At 42.2% G+C, this 17454-nt stretch overlaps 1 protein-coding gene across 1 annotated transcript in view; it reads left to right on the forward strand.

The window, feature by feature from the left end:
* The window catches only part of clmpb (CXADR like membrane protein b), a 104503-nt gene that overhangs the window by 74640 nt on the left and 12409 nt on the right, over window positions 1-17454 (forward strand). The window contains exons 2-4 of the mRNA XM_084065418.1: window positions 1419-1576; window positions 5677-5881; window positions 11950-12117. Coding sequence (XP_083921544.1) covers window positions 1419-1576; window positions 5677-5881; window positions 11950-12117 — 531 coding nt within the window. The remainder of the gene's footprint in view (window positions 1-1418; window positions 1577-5676; window positions 5882-11949; window positions 12118-17454) is intronic.

The following is a 17454-nucleotide window of genomic DNA, read 5'->3' on the forward strand; positions in this document are numbered from 1 at the left end:
AGGCCTTGACAATCTGGCCGCGGTCCAAAGTCACACACACACACACACACACACACACACACACACACACACACACACACACACACACACACACACACACACACACACACACACATATATATACATGGGAGCACAACTTGGCACAGATGTAAGCACACACAAAGCCACAGGGAGACATTCACATGGGCAAACACAAGCACATGCACGGCATGCACAGGCACATATGCACACACACACACACACACACACACACACACACACACACACACACACACACACACACACACACACACACACACACATGCATACATGTGCATGCGCCTGCATACTCGAATGACCAATATGTACAGATAAACACACGCTGATACACAGAGATTACTGCTACTGTTTATGAATACAGACATACTTAGTGCATCCCAGCTGCTGAGCAGCCTCGGGATTGGTAATAGTTAGGATCTTGTGTGTACAACCTTGCCTTCACTGTGACTCTACAACAGATTGTTGTCTAAATTTACCCTTAATAACTCCTTTGATATAGCCTCAAGTCCCAGTTTAGATATGACCTTTGACTTGTGTCCTATTTAAGCATAGAGCTGTTTTCGCTAATAGTCTGTTGTCCATAATGTCCTACACCTCCAGTGTCCACAAGACACTTCTCTATCCATTTAATATACTTGTTATTCTTTGATCCTGGTGTGTTCTCAGCCTTATTAGAAAAGGAAGCTTGTGCGTTTCACCGTCTTGGCTTCGTCAGGCACCTGACGAAGCCAAACGCGTTGTGCACAATAAAATGAAGTGAAGCATTATTCAAGTGAAGCCCATCGTTGGCATTGAACAATAAGGCTCTTCATATACTATCATGTTAATATACGTACGTGTTGATAGACTCATAATATTTTTTTATGAGTCTATTTACTCCAATGAAATTACTCAGTGGTCAACAATACAGGACTGTAACACTATGGATGTGCATGCTCACCCATCCCTGAACCACTTCCCCAGTTCAATGCAATGAATAGGAACCTTAGTTCACATAATATCTGCTTAAATACAAATTAAACAACACATGATAATAACTCAGATCCTGCCTGTCTGTGTGCCAGGCTCCCATTTACTGTGCCTTCTCTCCATCCATTTCCCATTAAAAAAATAAAGTAATAAATAAAAAAGCTTTTTCGTGCTGTTTATCCTCAGTGTATGTGAGAGTCTGACATATTTCAGCGTTTGTCAGATGATGATTGTGATTCTGTGTCATATCTCCCACTGCTACTTCCATCTCCATTTCCTGTACTGGCGCGGTTCCCTTCCAGCATCTGCCTCTTGTCTCAAGTTTGGATCTAGCTTGTGCCTCTCCCATCTGACAGTGTGTATGTCTCTCTCTCTCTCTCTCTCTCTCTCTCTTGGCTTTTCTCCCTCAGTGATGCTCGGCCTGCTGTCAGTGGGCGCCCAGACAGAGATGAAGCGGGTTGTGGGGGACAATGCCACGTTGCCGTGCCATCATCAGTTCTGGCAGTCAAACTCCCAGTCCATCGACATTGAGTGGCTACTGCAGAAGCCCAACTCCAAACAGAGAGTGGTACATTATTTGTTTTTTTAATGCATACAAACAAACAAAGAATTACCTTATGAGCCTAATTTGGCTCATAGCATTTAAAATATGGCATGTCACTGTTGACTTGAAGTCAGATACTTTCCATTAACTATAGGCCATTTCTCAGATACAATCGTATTTAAAAGAAAATTAACATAACCTATTGCTGCTGCTGCGCTTCATAAGTCATAAGCTCACAATGCGTCGCGATGCGACACATTGTGAGCTTGTAGAGCTGCTATTTTCAAAGGATTTGTATACATTTGAAAACTTGAAATGGGACATTCTGCACAATGATTACTTTTACTTTTGGTACTTTAAGTACATTTTGATGCCAATACTGTTGTACTTTCACTCAAGCACATTTTGAATTCCAGACTTTTACTTGTAACAGAGTATTTCTATATTGCAGTATTGATACTTTTAAACTTTTAAAAATGTGAGTACTTTTTCCACCACTGCTTTACACAGCTTGCAATGAGCATATACTTGATTCAGTTCTGCAGAGAAAACCTTCTCTGCTGGCACACTGGAGATAGGGTTCAGGATGGCTGCCGTCGCCAGTTTGGCACGCTCAGGATAGATTTAGCTGAAATCCCAATGTGGAAATTTGCAGGGCGTTGAAATTGAAATGTAATTTTAGCCTATTTTAATACTGTACTTAGAGGGAATTATTTTCACCTGACATTTTGCCCTGAGAGACTTCAGCAAAATGTTCCCCGGATAAAAAACCTGGAAACCCTAGTTCCCTTGCCCTGTTTGAGTGATGCTGATTGATTTTAAACATCAGCCAGAATAGTTATACTTTGACTGAATGCCCTAAGACCTAAGTTAGTGTGAAAGCTTCATGTTTTAGTGCTGCTGTCAAAGGAACAATCATGGCGCAGAATGTTCCAAAATTCATTCTGTAATCATAAACCTCTGGACTTTTTTTACTTACTTATTTTATAGCTGTCACCTCCACCTCTCCATTCCACTTCCCACTAAACCTTTTTCATTTTGTATTACAGTTATGGTACGTACAGTTACAGTACATCTTCTCTGAGTTTTTTTTCCTTCTCATAACAAGTACAAAATGTTCTTGCATTGTGAGGTAGGTTCACAGGTAACTTAAACAATAGTAACAATACATTGAAACACAGAGTGATCTGCAGTGGTTCCCTATGCATGTGTACAGTATATTGTATATGCTTCAGTTTTTATTTATTACTCATGAAGCTCATAGAAGACTGAAATGACATGTTTCTTTTTATTTTACTAATTGGCGGATCTGTATCATATTTCTTGTTGCCCCAGTAACTGCCAGCAGGCCAAGGACTTCAGTTCCCGAATATTTTTCAAATCAGTCAAGGACATATGCCATTTTGGGACTTAATATTAAATCACAGTGCAATTTTCCCTCCAATCATTTTAAGATGAATGCAATATTAAGTGAGTGTACTCTTTGCAGTGTAGCAAGAATGTCACGGTAAGACAGTTTGCTACTTCTCACAACATCACCTGGTTGAGCTAGACTTTAATTGGCTGTCTCTCTCAAACATACAAAAGACAGTACTGATAACTTTAAGACAGGTTTTGTTTGTTTTTTCAGCTTTGCCTTGTTCCTACCCTATAATGAAACTTAATATGGCAGCTGTTGTGAAATCTCAACAGGCTCTCAGTGTCAGTAGAAATTCATTTCCTTTATTTTGAATTCATTTGTTAGTGCAGTGATCTGTTCGTTGGCGTCTGGGAGAATTAACGGTGGGAGGAAAGAAAATGAGAGAAGAGGAGGCGCATGGAGAGGAAACAGAAGGGAGAGTGAATGAAAGAAAATAAGGGGTGAAAACAAGTGTAATGCTTTGATGCTTCTGGGGTGGGGGGAAGGAGGGGGCTGGCTGCACACAGTGCGTTGAATATTTATCGGGAAGATAACATTGGCGGCGCCATTAATTAAAATCAAACGTTTGAAAATTTGATTAGGAAAAGAGACTGTGCCTGTGGCGGAATGAATAAATCATTCTTTTGTTCCGCTCAAAGGCCATGGTGAGAGGGAAGAGTGCAGCTTGTCAGCATTTAGCCTCTGTTAGCACAAGTGCACAGGCTACAAGCGCTGGGGCTAGCAGACAGTGCATGTCCAGAGGAGACATGGCTGCCACCCAGACCAACATGCTAACGCTAATGCTACATGATAAAAGGCTAAATATATAAAATACTGCATAATTGTTCCTGGATGTCATTCTCAGTGATAGGCCTCTGTTAGCACAAGTGCACAGGCTACAAGCGCTGGGGCTAGCAGACAGTGCATGTCCAGAGGAGACATGGCTGCCACCCAGACCAACATGCTAACGCTAATGCTACATGATAAAAGGCTAAATATATAAAATACTGCATAATTGTTCCTGGATGTCATTCTCAGTGATAGGGCATTCAATGTCTCACTGAACCAACATACAAGCTAATTTTAAATGCAAATGAAGCTCTCAACCATGGGCTGTCTTTCCTAAAGGCCTATTTTTTACACTCACCAGCACTCTCTCTCTCTCTCTCTCTCTCTCTCTCTCTCTCTCTCTCTCTCTCTCTCTCTCTCTCTCACTCACATAAGCATATGTTCAGAATAAGCCCAGAACGTATAGCCACAAGCGTACCAAATCTAACACGTACACCTGTGTAAGTATATACTGTACTCGACATCCAAAATTCATGAAGGCAACAGAAGTGTGCCCACAGGCTGACGCATGCAAAACAGTAGCCTACCCAGTGCAGCACAGGTGCCAGGGCTGTCGCTGTGCGCCCGTGGCAGCGGCAGAGCTTAGTACCGCGTGTGTGTTGTACACGTGTTTGTTTGTGCGCGCATTTATGTCTAGAGATACAAGGGATGGTGGTTGTTGAGGACATGTGCGTGTGTGTGTGTGTGTGTGTGTGTGTGTGTGTGTGTGTGTGTGTGTGCGTGCGTGCGTGCGTGCGTGCGTGTGTGTGTTGTGTGTAAATGGCCAGTCGTCACCTGTGGTCACAGCAGGTGCCCCATGCTTGTGTGGCGCTGATACACTGTGGCACCAGCGTTTAGCAGTCCCCATCTGCAGGTGCTCACTAGCCCTGAGTAATAGGCCACTGTGACAGCTGTGTTTGTTTGTGTTGAGAGAGAAAGAGAGGCTGAGGGGGGGGGGGGGGGGGGTACAATGACACAAAAGGAGAGAAGGGTATAAAAGTGAGAGAGGGAGCTTGTGAGAATGGGAGGGGGGACTTTGTACTATTTCTGCAATAATTAAAAAAAAAAAAAAAAGGCCATCATCGGGGAAAAAATTACTTGTACTACTGGAAGTATACATCTTCAGATTCCCCAGTAGTTTCAGTAATACTATACACTAGTGTCACTATCATGCCAGCATTGACCTCATGACCTCACTAAACTCTCATAGGGAAGATGTGCATCATATAAAAATGGCTACCCAGTTTAACTGTCAAAAAGCGAACGTTCATTCATCAGCAAACGGGACATGGCATCAAAATACTCAAAGTACCAAAAGTAAAAAATACTCCTTACGCAGAATGTCCCATTTCACAAGTTTTCCAAATGTAACAGATCTACAAGCTCACCATGGGGCAAAATGGGGGGATTTGGAATTGGCATAACGACTAAATGGATAAAATCATCAAGAAAAAGGTTAATATCACATTTATGGATAAAACATTATTATTATTAATATTATTTATGTTTTATCTTTATTTGTATTTTTTATCCCACGATTTTGTAACCCATTTTTTCACCCAGTGCCAATGCCTAAGCTTGTAATCCTGGGTGCTACTCTCCCTCTGCCAGCCTGGGGAGAGCCCCGAACTGAGCTCATGCTTCCTTCAATGCATGAGGAGTGAGCAGGCCACTTCTTATCACCTGACAGGGGGGGAGTTTCCCTGGTAGGACGTAGCGCGTGGAAGGAACCCGTTATTCCAACCAGTTCCTTTCCCCTCCATCAGGCCGGCGCCCCGGCTGACCAGGGGGAGGCAGTATAGAGACCAGGATTACTACATGTTTTTTGGTGAGGTTACCTACCCTAGATAAAACATTATTTAAACATTTTTCCTCCTTCTCCTCATGCCCCCTCCAGATCATCACCTTCTTCGGGGGTCAGGTGTACACCAACGAGGCCACCGGCGCGGAGGCCAGCCGCCTGTCGTTTGCCGGGGAGTACCTGAATGGCGACGCCTCGCTGATGATCAGTGACCTGCTGCTCACCGACTCTGGGGAGTATTACTGCAAGGTGAAGACTGGAGGGAAGTACCACTGGAGCCAAGTCAACCTCATTGTACTGGGTGAGTGTGTGCTCTCACACACACACACGCACACACACACACACACACACACATGTACATGCACAGACATGCATGCTCATATATTTACAGAGACGTGTGTACAGATGCACTCATATATAGACAAACTTAGACACTGTGAACACACACATTCACATGCATGCGCATGCACCCACACACACATGAATACAAACACGTGTAGACATCACACCGAGAGACACAGAGGCTTGCAGAGACACAAATACACACTCGCATCAGTGCGTGCGCGCACACACACACACGCGCACACACGCGCCCACAAACACACACACGCACACACACACACACACACACACACACACACACACACACACACACACACACACACACACACACGCACACACACACACACACACACACACACACACACACACACACACACACACACACAGGAGCTAATCAGTGAATCATTAGCCTGGCACATTTCCTCTGTCATGCCGACTGATCTAATGATTCTATTTGATTCAGACGGCGTGATTTGATTTGGGTCATGCTGTTAGTTTTTTTGGATTGGTTTCTTGATGAGGTGAGACCAGAGAAATGTGGCTGGGTCATGTAGGCCACAGAAATGATTTATTAAGTTAGCATGACCGTTAACATGCCAGTCGCACAGATTCTTCCATCCATGGCACCTCATAGCCTACTGCACTGTATGTATGTATGCAACAGCACATACATTTAACAATGGCAATGGACAGTGGTGGAAAAAGTACTCACATTTTTTACAAGTATCAATACTGCTAAATTGAAATACTCTGTTACAAGTAAAAGTCTGGAATTCAAAATTCACTTGAGTAAAAGTACAAAAGTATTGGCATCAAAATTCCTTAAACTTAAAAGTAAAAGTACTCATTATGCAGAATGTCCCATTTCACAAGTTTTCAAATGTATACAAATCTTTTGAAACTGGCAGATCTACTGTACAAGGTCACAATGCGTCGCATCGCAACGCATTGAGTGCTTGTAGATGGGCTATTTTCAAATGGCCAAAATGTGTTTAGGGCTGAAGTGGGTACTGTATGCTTTGTAATAATATATTCAAAGTAACTAGTAACTAAAGTTTTCAAATAAATGCTGTGGAGTAAAAGTACAATACGTGGATCCGAGATGTAGTGGAGTGTAAGTAAAAGCATTGGAAATTGGAAATACTGAAGTAAAGTACAAATACCTCAACATTGTACTTAAGTACAGTACTTAAGTAAATGTAGGCTACTTAGTTACTTTCCACCACTGGGAATGGAATGATCTAAACCCTGACAGTGATGTGCTGCAAAGGAAATTGAACCCATAACAATGGCACTCTAGTATTTAATGACTTGTTATATAGCCTTTGAGTAACACAGGGAATAGAAATCCCAACCCTGCTCAATATGAGTTCTGTACCCAGCATTGCGGTGCAAGGCAGCGGCACTACCTCACATCTAAAAATAGCATTTTGGTTTTGGTTAATGAATTCAGTGGCTGAAAGAAAAAGAGAAAGAAAGAAATGATCTCTGCAGTCGTCTGCGGAAGGTCATCATCACCCCCTGCGTGTTGTAAAATTGAACAGACTAATATACTTGTAGGCAATCTAATTTTTTCCCCTAGGGGAATAACGTGAGCTAGCTCACAAATGTGATACTGCTGGTTTAGAATCTCGGGTGGCTCTTTTTTAAACTATCTCCCTTTTGTTATTGTTATGAATTTAAAAAAACACTCCCAGCCATCCCCTTTGAGCAACCAATAGCAGGTGCAAAGCGGGTCAGATTTGAAGTTGAATTCATGGTACATGCTTTCAAAGGAGCTGACCAGTTTACTGACGCATCACAGTCATCATCGTTAATATGATTTGAAAAACTTGTAAAGTGAAGAATATGATGGATTTATAACTACATGCTTGTATTTGCTGTGTCTAGTGAAAAGCCACAGGGGTTAAACATACTCAGAAAAAAAGCATGTGGGGACCCCCCCTGGGGGTCCCGACCCATAGGTTGAGAACCACCGGTTTACAACATCCCTTTCATGATAACCCTTTTATCATCACATTTAAGCAGCACCTACAGCCCCATCAGAGGGGTTCTCTGGTTCTTTGAGGTGCTCTTCATGCTCCTGCACTACAGTCACGTGAATCAGCTCTCAAAGGCCTCTTCAGATCTGAGATAGATTTGTCCAACAGCTCAGACTCTGTGGTGATGGCCTCCAGCCTACATACAGAGGAACTCAAAGGGAATACCAAAACACCAAGGAGGGGAAACAGACAAGCTCAAAGGGGCATTCCCTTTGAGCTTTTATGGAAGGGAAAGAAGGCATGTTTAGAGCTGCTCAAAAATAAACACTAAACAAAAAAAACACTGTAAACCCTTTTCAATCAAAATCAAAAATCTGATCAAAACATTATTAAAAAAATGTGACTGGTTAGTTATCTAGACTGGTTGTGGGCTCAGAATTAAGTCAGTGTCATGCTTGTGAGATTTCTTTCTGGAGCATCGCGGGAGCAAAGCCTCACTGCCAAATACAATCTTTGCAATAAATGATTTTCACGTTTAACGCGTGTCTGTCCAACGTGTGCATTTAACATTTCCTCAATGACAATGAGGAAAGTTTGCGGGCGTCGAATCAACTACAGATAAGCTACTTAGGTTAATTCAATATTGCTCACTGATCTGTTTTCAATTTACGCCTGGTGTCTTGAGCCATCCCTGTCTATTCTGGGCAACTCATGACTAAACCTGCCTGGAGCGTTGACAAACCACAGGAAAAAATCACCATTGGCACTTGCACGTTTTTCTGCAGAATGTTTGCTTTCCTTTTTTTCTTACGGCATATACTTAGATCAGTTATGAGTGGCTTAGTTTTAACTGGCTCAGTGGTTAAAAACAAACACAATCATGTCTCTGTCTCTGCACACGTCAAAGCAACCAATGACCTTGAAGGACGGACCGAGAGGGAGAGAGAGAGAGAGAGAGAGGAAGTAGCAGCACTACAACAAAGGGCTGGGCCGTGTCGTCCGATGGGACGAGTGCGAGATTGTTCTCAATGTCAGAAAGTGAAGCGATTTATTAAAACATCATGGGAGATTAGTCCAACGCGCGCTTATTGGTTCTCTAATGGAACAGTCTCTTAATCCTCTCACTCTCTCCCTCTCTTCTCCTCCCACTCTCCCCACAAAGACATTTCAGTAAGTTAGAGCCTCGATTTTTACAAATTGCCCTCAGCTTTGCGGTGACACTTTCCATTTTGAGAGAGACGAACATTTGCATTTTTCTCTCGCTCCCCCCGCGCTAAGATAATGGCTTGGCAGTCGAGCTGGCGGCTGGCCTGGCATGAGACAGTGTGTGTGTGTGTGTGTGTGTGTGTGTGTGTGTGTGTGTGTGTGTGTGTGTGTGTGTGTGTGTGTGTGTGTGTGTGTGTGTGTGTGTGTGTGTGTGTGTGTTGGTGTGGAGTGTGTGAGGGTATGTGTGCGTGCCGTGCATATGTGTTTGTGCATGCTTGTGTTGTGTTTGTTGTCTAGTGTTTATGCACAAGACATTCCATGGTGTAGAGAGTGCATGATTTGATTGTGTGTGTGTGTGTGTGTGTGTGTGTGTGTGTGTGTGTGTGTGTGTGTGTGTGTGTGCGTGTGCGCGTGTGTGCGTGTGTGTATCTGGCTATCTGTACACAGGCAGCTACATTATGATTTCTTCCTGCTCCTGCTGTATTTAGACCTAAGTGACCCTGACAGAGGGCTGAAGATCCACAGCAGAATCTTTCTGCTCCCCTCTCATTACCTCCCTTACTGAGCGTGTGAGCACCAGGCTTGCTTCACCAGGCAGGGATGGAGGGGATATAGAGGACTGGAGGGTTAGAGACGCGCGTGTTATCTGTAAATACGCACGCACACGCACACACACACACACACACACACACACACACACACACACACACACACACACACACACACACACACACACACACACACACACACACACACACACATTTTGCGGAATCTACACTTGTGAGGACATCAACATTGGATGACATTGAAAAAGGCCGGAAAATAGTAGATAAAAATGAGCCAAGCAGGGAATTCAAATAATATTTGTGTTTTTGTCCTGATTTTTGTTCCACTTTCCCCCACCTCCCCGTGTGTGCCTAAACAAGGGAAGAATATTCTAGACTAGAGCATCAGCAGTGTGAAGGGAAAGATCACAGCAAGTTCATCTCATACATTCAAGCGACTTTGCGTACTCTGAAAAGCGCTATATATATTGTATGTATTATTATTATTATTATGTATTATACATGGCCTGGCCCTCAGGCCCATGGGCGCCAGCCTGGAACCGCTGACCTTCTACACTCTCAGAGTTACTAATGGATACATTAACACTGGGGATTTTCCTGTGTAGCTGCAGGCCTTCATGGTCTGGGTGGAGGCGTACACGTGTGAAATACAGAGTCTTATTTTACTGTGCACCATAGGGAGACAATGACGAGCTAGAATCCAAGCTGACATGATACACACAGCATGTTGGTGTTGCCATTAACCAGTGGTGGAAAAATGTACTTGCTTTTTTTACTTAAGTAAAAGTCTCAATACTGCATGAATAAAGAAATACTCTGTTACAAGTAAAAGTCCGGAAATTAAAAATGTATGTATAATTTGTTGAACGGGGGTCCCTCTGAGGTCTATACATGATCCCTCATTCCCCCCCAAATGTTCGCCTATTATGACAGATTTACAGTGGTTAATGTGTTCTATGTGATTTGTAAGAGAACGTGAGAAATAAGAAGATACTTTTGTAGGTGAGATAGAAATCTAATGAAAAATCAAAAGGGCTGTTTTGAAACATGAAGAGATGCATAAATCAATATAAATGGGAGTGTGTTTGCCAGTCCCAGGATTTATGTTTGTGTTCAGAGACAGAAAAAGAGGAGGGAGGGAGAGAGAGAGAGTGTGTGTGTTGCTTTTACTGATGGAAAACACATGTTATACATTTGGACTGGGAATATGCTATTAGATAACCTAATAACCTAATAAATTCAAGTAATAACTTGATTTTACGTTACTAGGCTGATGCCTGTTGGGAACGATGCCTTTTGGGAAGCATGCCCTTTGGGAACACATTCCCCTCCGCTTATTCAACCCGTTGTACCCATTGTTTGAGTATTTTAGTGCAGGCCGGTCTCTGACGCTAATACTACGATGACGTCATATTGATGACAAAAGGGATCTCCAATTATGGGCATAAAAGGGACATACACACAAGACAAATTTACTGTCAAACTACTTCAAAAAACGTTAAAGGCGCTCACAATCATTGTTGCAGTTGCAATTGCAGTTACTGTACTCATCGTTGGCACACCATACAGCCACATGGACATTCCCATGTGCCTGGACAACCAAGTGTGACCCTTCCATTAAGACATGCACCGGCTCTCTTACTGGCTATTGACTTTTGGACTACTGACTCCTGTGTGTGGACACTAGGATGTACAGTACAGTACATAGCCGAATATTTACATTATGCTTGTTAGGATAACTTTTCATATACTGTAAATATATTAATTGTTGATAGACTGTTGATAGACCATGCCTTAGCTTACATGTATACTAATTCCTACACTCACTGTTGATATGCATTGTTGATAAATGTACATAGCCTATATTTATTGATAGACTGTACATATATTCTTCATATAGTGGTTGTTGATATACTGTTGACATATACTCATTCATACGCTCATTCCTTGATATATTCATTGTTGATAGACATATTCATTTTTATATTCCAAACCATGTTTTACTTATCTTGGTTTGTTTTTGACATTTGCTCATACTGTACCTGTGCCTCCAGGGATGAATAAAGCTTTAGCTTATCTTATCTTAAAACAATACTTTGACCCAAATCTCCTGCTTGCACTTGCATTACATCATGTGTAAGTTGAATCCCTATAGTGTGGCAGCATGTGCTCTGAACCTCCGTACAGTGTGTCATCATTCAGATTGCAGTTACTGTACTTATACCGATGACAGTGATGCTGATTCTGACTCTTCCATGGTCTTGTTCCCACAGTAAAGCCCTCGAAGCCAAAGTGCTGGATGGACGGAAAGCTGCTGGAGGGCAGTGACGTCAAGCTGGGCTGCAAGTCCAGCGACGGCTCAGACCCCATCAACTACAAGTGGGAGCGAGTACTGGACAAGGGCAAGAGTCTGGGCAAGCTGCCAAACCTGGCACTCATAGGTAAGTAATGACACTAGCACGCAGGTGCGTCTCACACCACGGTAGCCTATAGAGTCCTGTGAAAGCTTGGATGCTCTGCAGTTAAATGTTTATATCCGTTATTATATATCCGTTATTTTTCCTCTGTGTCTTTCTTGTCAATATGTAGACACCGGTGTCTCCTTCTTGTCATGTAGACACCAATGTCTTTTGTTGAGATTCTGAATTCTTAACCCCCCATCTTTAAACCAATCAAGTAACTTTGATTGGTAATTATTTCAATGGACTAAAATCTTGTTTTATTGATGGCCTTCCTGCCCTGGCATTTGGCCTTTTGTGCCTAAAGAAAAACACAGAAGGCCAAGTAGCCTTGCCCCTAAAATGACGAAATTCCAGGCCTGTTTCTATATACTGTATATATATATTTTTTTTTTACTGTTCTATGAGGGGCTTTTCTGAGCATGCATGCTCTTTTTATGGCAACAGCTACAGCCTGCTTCACATTCATGCAGTACAGTTCCACCCATTCACACCTGGGAGCTGGGCTGTATACAGACCGTTTTCCAAGGTCGGCCGCTGAGCATGTTCACTGGAGCAAGCAGGTGTTTTAGTGCCTCACTCAAGGGCACATGGCACCTTTGGAGTCGGAGGGGAGGCTTTTAATTTCCCATAACATACCATCTTAGTCCAGAGATTCGAGACATATACTGTAGTTCTAGTCATAAGCCTGGTCATAATCCATGTCTAACTTTTCTAACTTGTCAGGGAACCAAGTTAAGGCAACTAAACTATCTCACAAAAGTCCCTGAATTGCAGTGGTGTAAAAAGTACTCAAAATGTTTTACTCGAGTAAAAGTATCAATACTGTAATGTAGAAATACTCTGTTACAAGTGATAGTCCGGAATTGAAAATGTACTTGAGTAAAAGTACAAAAGTATTGGTATCAAAATATACTAAAAGTACCAAAAGTAAAAAGTACTGATTATGCAGAATGTCCCATTTCACAAGTTTTCAACTGTATAAAATGTATACAAATATTTTGATAAAAGCAGATCTACAAGCTCGGCTATTTTCAAATGGCCGAAATGTGTCTAGGGCTGAAGTGGTTAATGTATGTTTTGTAATAACAATCAAAATCTACTAAGTAACTAGTAACTAAAGTTTTCAAAGTGTAGTGGAGTAAAAGTACAATATTTGCCTTTGAGATGTAGTGGAGTAGAAGTAAAAGTACAGACAATTGGAAATTCTACAAAAAATACCTCAACATTTAAGTACAGTACTTGAGTAAATGTATTTAGTTACTTTACACCACTGCTGAATTGTCCCAGAAACTTCAAACCCACTATTGTGTTTTATGGAGGGATTGTATGTGAGCCTATACAGTCCTTGGATGACTTTGTTACTCTGAGGAGTGAGGAGGATGTCTGTCTGTGTGACATTGAAACATCAAGTCTTGTTCTGGTGAATTCTACACGCACTGTGCTCTATCTGATCTCTTCATTAGTCTGTGAAGTCTCCACAGTAATTAAGTTGCGGAACACAACTGCAAACTGTTCCCCCATCTTGTTTGTTAATAACATTGGATTGGCAGTAGCCCTGAGGTATATGCCTCCATCCATCCCAATCATTACTCTTTTCCATCTCCTGCTTTATAACCACTAACCACAACCAGGTATATATACTCTACAACTCCAAATACTATAGTAATGGAGTTATATTTTGACATCATTTATATTTCAACTTTCGACTTTTGATAAGTGAGTAGAAAAGGACTTCTCCTGCACAAGGTCTCTTTGACAGATGTGGATGGTATGAGAATTAAGGTTGACATTTATTTTAACCCATTAAGACCGGGAATGTATCTGTGTGTCATTTTTTTTATTTCTTTGGCTATTCAAAAATAGCAGAGCTACAAGCTCATACCGCGGCACCTAGTGCCGCACTACAAGCTTGTAGATCTGCTATTTTATTTTTAAATCATGAGAATCTTTGAATATATTTTTCAAAGCAAACATTTTAACTCAAATCTTTGCTTCTGGAGGGTCCCTGGAACAACATATTTTGAGATGGGGGTCCGTGGCCAAATACATATAATTTTGAGGGTCCTTGACATGAAACAGTTTGAGAACCACTGATATAGCAACATTAGGGTTTAGAAGACATTTGTAGAATCCCCAGAAGCAAAGATTTGAGTTACAAATGTTTGCTTATATGTTTGCTTATTGCGAACGCGGAAGGAGGCGCGCCGAAGGCGCGCCTCCGCCCAAGTGGAGCTTACTATGAAAGTCTGCTCGGCTTGTGTGTGTGTGTCTGTGTGCAGTGCACTGCCTGGGTGCGGCCGACAGAGTGCGCCAGAGTGCAGCTACAGTCAAAACACAAACACACACACACACACACACACACACACACACACACACACACACACACACACAAAGTCCGTAAATACACAATATTTTCGAGCTGCGTTCGCTTCCAGCGTTCGCGCGTCTTACTTGTATATATTCAAAGATTTGCACACATTTTCACGAATGAACAAAAATAGCAGATCTACAAGCTCATAGCGCGTCACTCTGTGCCCCGCTATGAGCTTGTAGATCTGCTATTTTTTTAATAGCCAAAGAAATCTTAAAATGACACAGATGCGTTCCCGGTCTTAATGGGTTAAAACAAAAGAAAAAGAAGCCTGTCACCATAATGTCAAAGTTTTGTGTCTAATCTCGTCTCAGCCTCCTGTCCAATGCTTGACGGCACATGTCCAGACAGAAAAACCTTCAAATTAATGACCTCTATGAAACAACACCTGTTCGGTCTAATTAGTTTTCATTGGACGATAACACACGGCGTCAGCAGCCATTATTCATGGCTCTGTTGAAAGGTAATGTCACGTGCTTGTCGCCGCTACGGATGACTGAGTGTCCCGCGGGGCCGCGCGGCTCCATCCCCGTCTCAAACAAACTCACTGCTTTGGGGCGATGTGGGCTCCTCTCCTCCTGAATCAACTTTCCATCAATGTCTCATTCTCTCAGTTGTCGCTCTCTATGTGTGTGTGTGTGTGTGTGTGTGTGTGTGTGTGTGTGTGTGTGTGTGTGTGTGTGTGTGTGTGTGTGTGTGTGTGTGTGTGTGTCTCTCTCTCTCTCTCTCTCTAGCACATTGGTTCTCAAAGTGGGGTCCGGGGACCCCCAGGGGTACTTGAGCGGGTTCCAGGGGGTACCCAGATAAATGTTGGATAGTTAGGAACCAAATGTTGCTGTAACTCTGAGAGTGTACAAATGGAACCAAATGGACCCTAACGGGTCCATTTGGTTCCATTTGTACACTCTCAGAGTTAAATTAACATTGATTTTACAATATAATGGCGTCCCAGGGATAGAAATGCCATTAAATGGGGGTCCGTAGCCTAATGCATGTCAAACTGGGGGTCCTTGAAATTAAAATGGTTGAGAATCACTGCTAGAGAGCCGTAAAAATCTTCTCTTATGGGGGTCCCTGGCATATCTTTTCAAATGGGGGTCCGCGGGCTAATAAGTGTCAATTTGGGGGTCCTTGAGATGAAAAAGTTTGAGAACCACTGCTCTAGCAGATATAGCAGATCTACAAGCTCACAACACGTCTCATCGCGACGCGTTGTGAGTGTCAAAATAGCCTTGGTATAAAATAGGGCTAAAGTGGTTAATGTATGTTTTAGAATGTAATAATTTATAGAAGTGTACTAGTTACTTTACACCGCTGGAACACAGTGTGCTTGTCATTTTAAATGCACCTTTTGTGCCATCATAAAGTGTGCCTCTCTCCTTTATGCATATGCATTTAAGGGCGGATCAGGCATATAATGGGAGGATATAATGAGAAGCCTGCTGTGTCAGTAAATGCAGCAAGGAGACAGATTGCCTATTAGGGCTCAAAGACGTGCTGAGATAATCAAGAAATAATCAAAATGCAGCCTAAAGATTAAGTAGTCGCGCAATAATTACTGGAAGAACGATCATAAACATCCCGCATGGTTCCCATGACAGCCCAGCAATATAGTCAAGCTCCGTGCATCACTTAGCCTACACTATGTGTTGCATCCGGAGAAATAACATCTAGAGCCGCACCTGGGATATCACAGCGGAGCTCACACCGTCGTGCCTATCTAAGGTTAATGAGAAAAACAGCAGTGGTGGATTTTTTTTAAGTAAAAGTAGCAATACTGCAATATAGAAATACTCTGTCACAAGTAAAAGTCCGGAATTCAAAATGTGCTTGAGTAAAAGTACAAAAAGTATTTGCATCAAAATGTACTTGAAGTACCAAAAGTAAAGGTACTCATTATGCAGAATGGCCCATTTCACGTTTTAAAATGTATACAAATCTTTTGAAAATAGCTGATTTACAAGCTCACAATGCCTCGCAATAATAATCTAAATCTACAAAGTAACTACTGTAGTAACTAAGTTTTCAAATAATTGTAGTGGAGTAAAGGTACAATATTTGCCTCTGAGATGTAGTGGAGTAGAAGGAAAAGTATTGGAAATTGGAAATACTCAAGTAAAGTACAAATACCTCAAAATTGTACTTTCCACCACTGAAAAACAGCATTCAGAACTTCACTAAATCAATCACTAAACTAAACCAAACAGGAATACATTTCCAGAAACAAAAAACACATAATGAATGTTCAAGTTATCTGTAGTACAAAGCACCACCATATCCATGTCCTGCCATCTGTTTTCAAGAATGTGTTGTGTGATTCAGAGCTGTAAAAAAAAAAATAGAAAAAAATCCCTTGGAGTTGCGTTGCATCACCCGTTTTGGTTGTTCTGTTACAGTACTTAATTAATCTGTTTCAGCACCACAGAATGAGGAGCTGGTTGAGGGCTCCAAATTCCCCCAGTACACTGCACACTTTAAGCTCTTCTCCACATGCTGAATGCTGACTAGAAGGCGGGTCTCATGCGCTGATTGTGTAATTAGATGCTGCCTCGGTAAATCAGATGGTAATTCCAGGCACCTTGCGAGCACAATTTGCACTTAAGGAGCGGGGCAATTTGTGCTGCACCTTGAATATACGTAGATAGTACTGTACATAAAACAGGGCTTTTATCTCTTATTCCCCATGCTCTCTCCAGCTCTCATTCTTTCTTTCTTTCTGTTTCCCATCTCACACATTTTCTCTCTCTCTCTCTCTCTCTCTCTCTCTCTCTCTCTCTCTCTCTCTCTCTCAGTGGTGGAAAAAGTACTCGAATGTTTTACGTTACTTTACACCACTGCTTTCTCTCTCTCTCTCTCTCTCTCTCTCTCTCTCTCTCTCTCTCTCTCTCTCTCTATCTCTCTCTCTCCTGTAACTATTTTCCCTTCCCTCCTCGTCTCTCCAACTT

The sequence above is a fragment of the Gymnoscopelus microlampas genome (genome assembly GCF_963454915.1).
Source record: "Gymnoscopelus microlampas genome assembly, chromosome: 8".
In the NCBI taxonomy this organism is placed as follows: domain Eukaryota; kingdom Metazoa; phylum Chordata; class Actinopteri; order Myctophiformes; family Myctophidae; genus Gymnoscopelus; species Gymnoscopelus microlampas.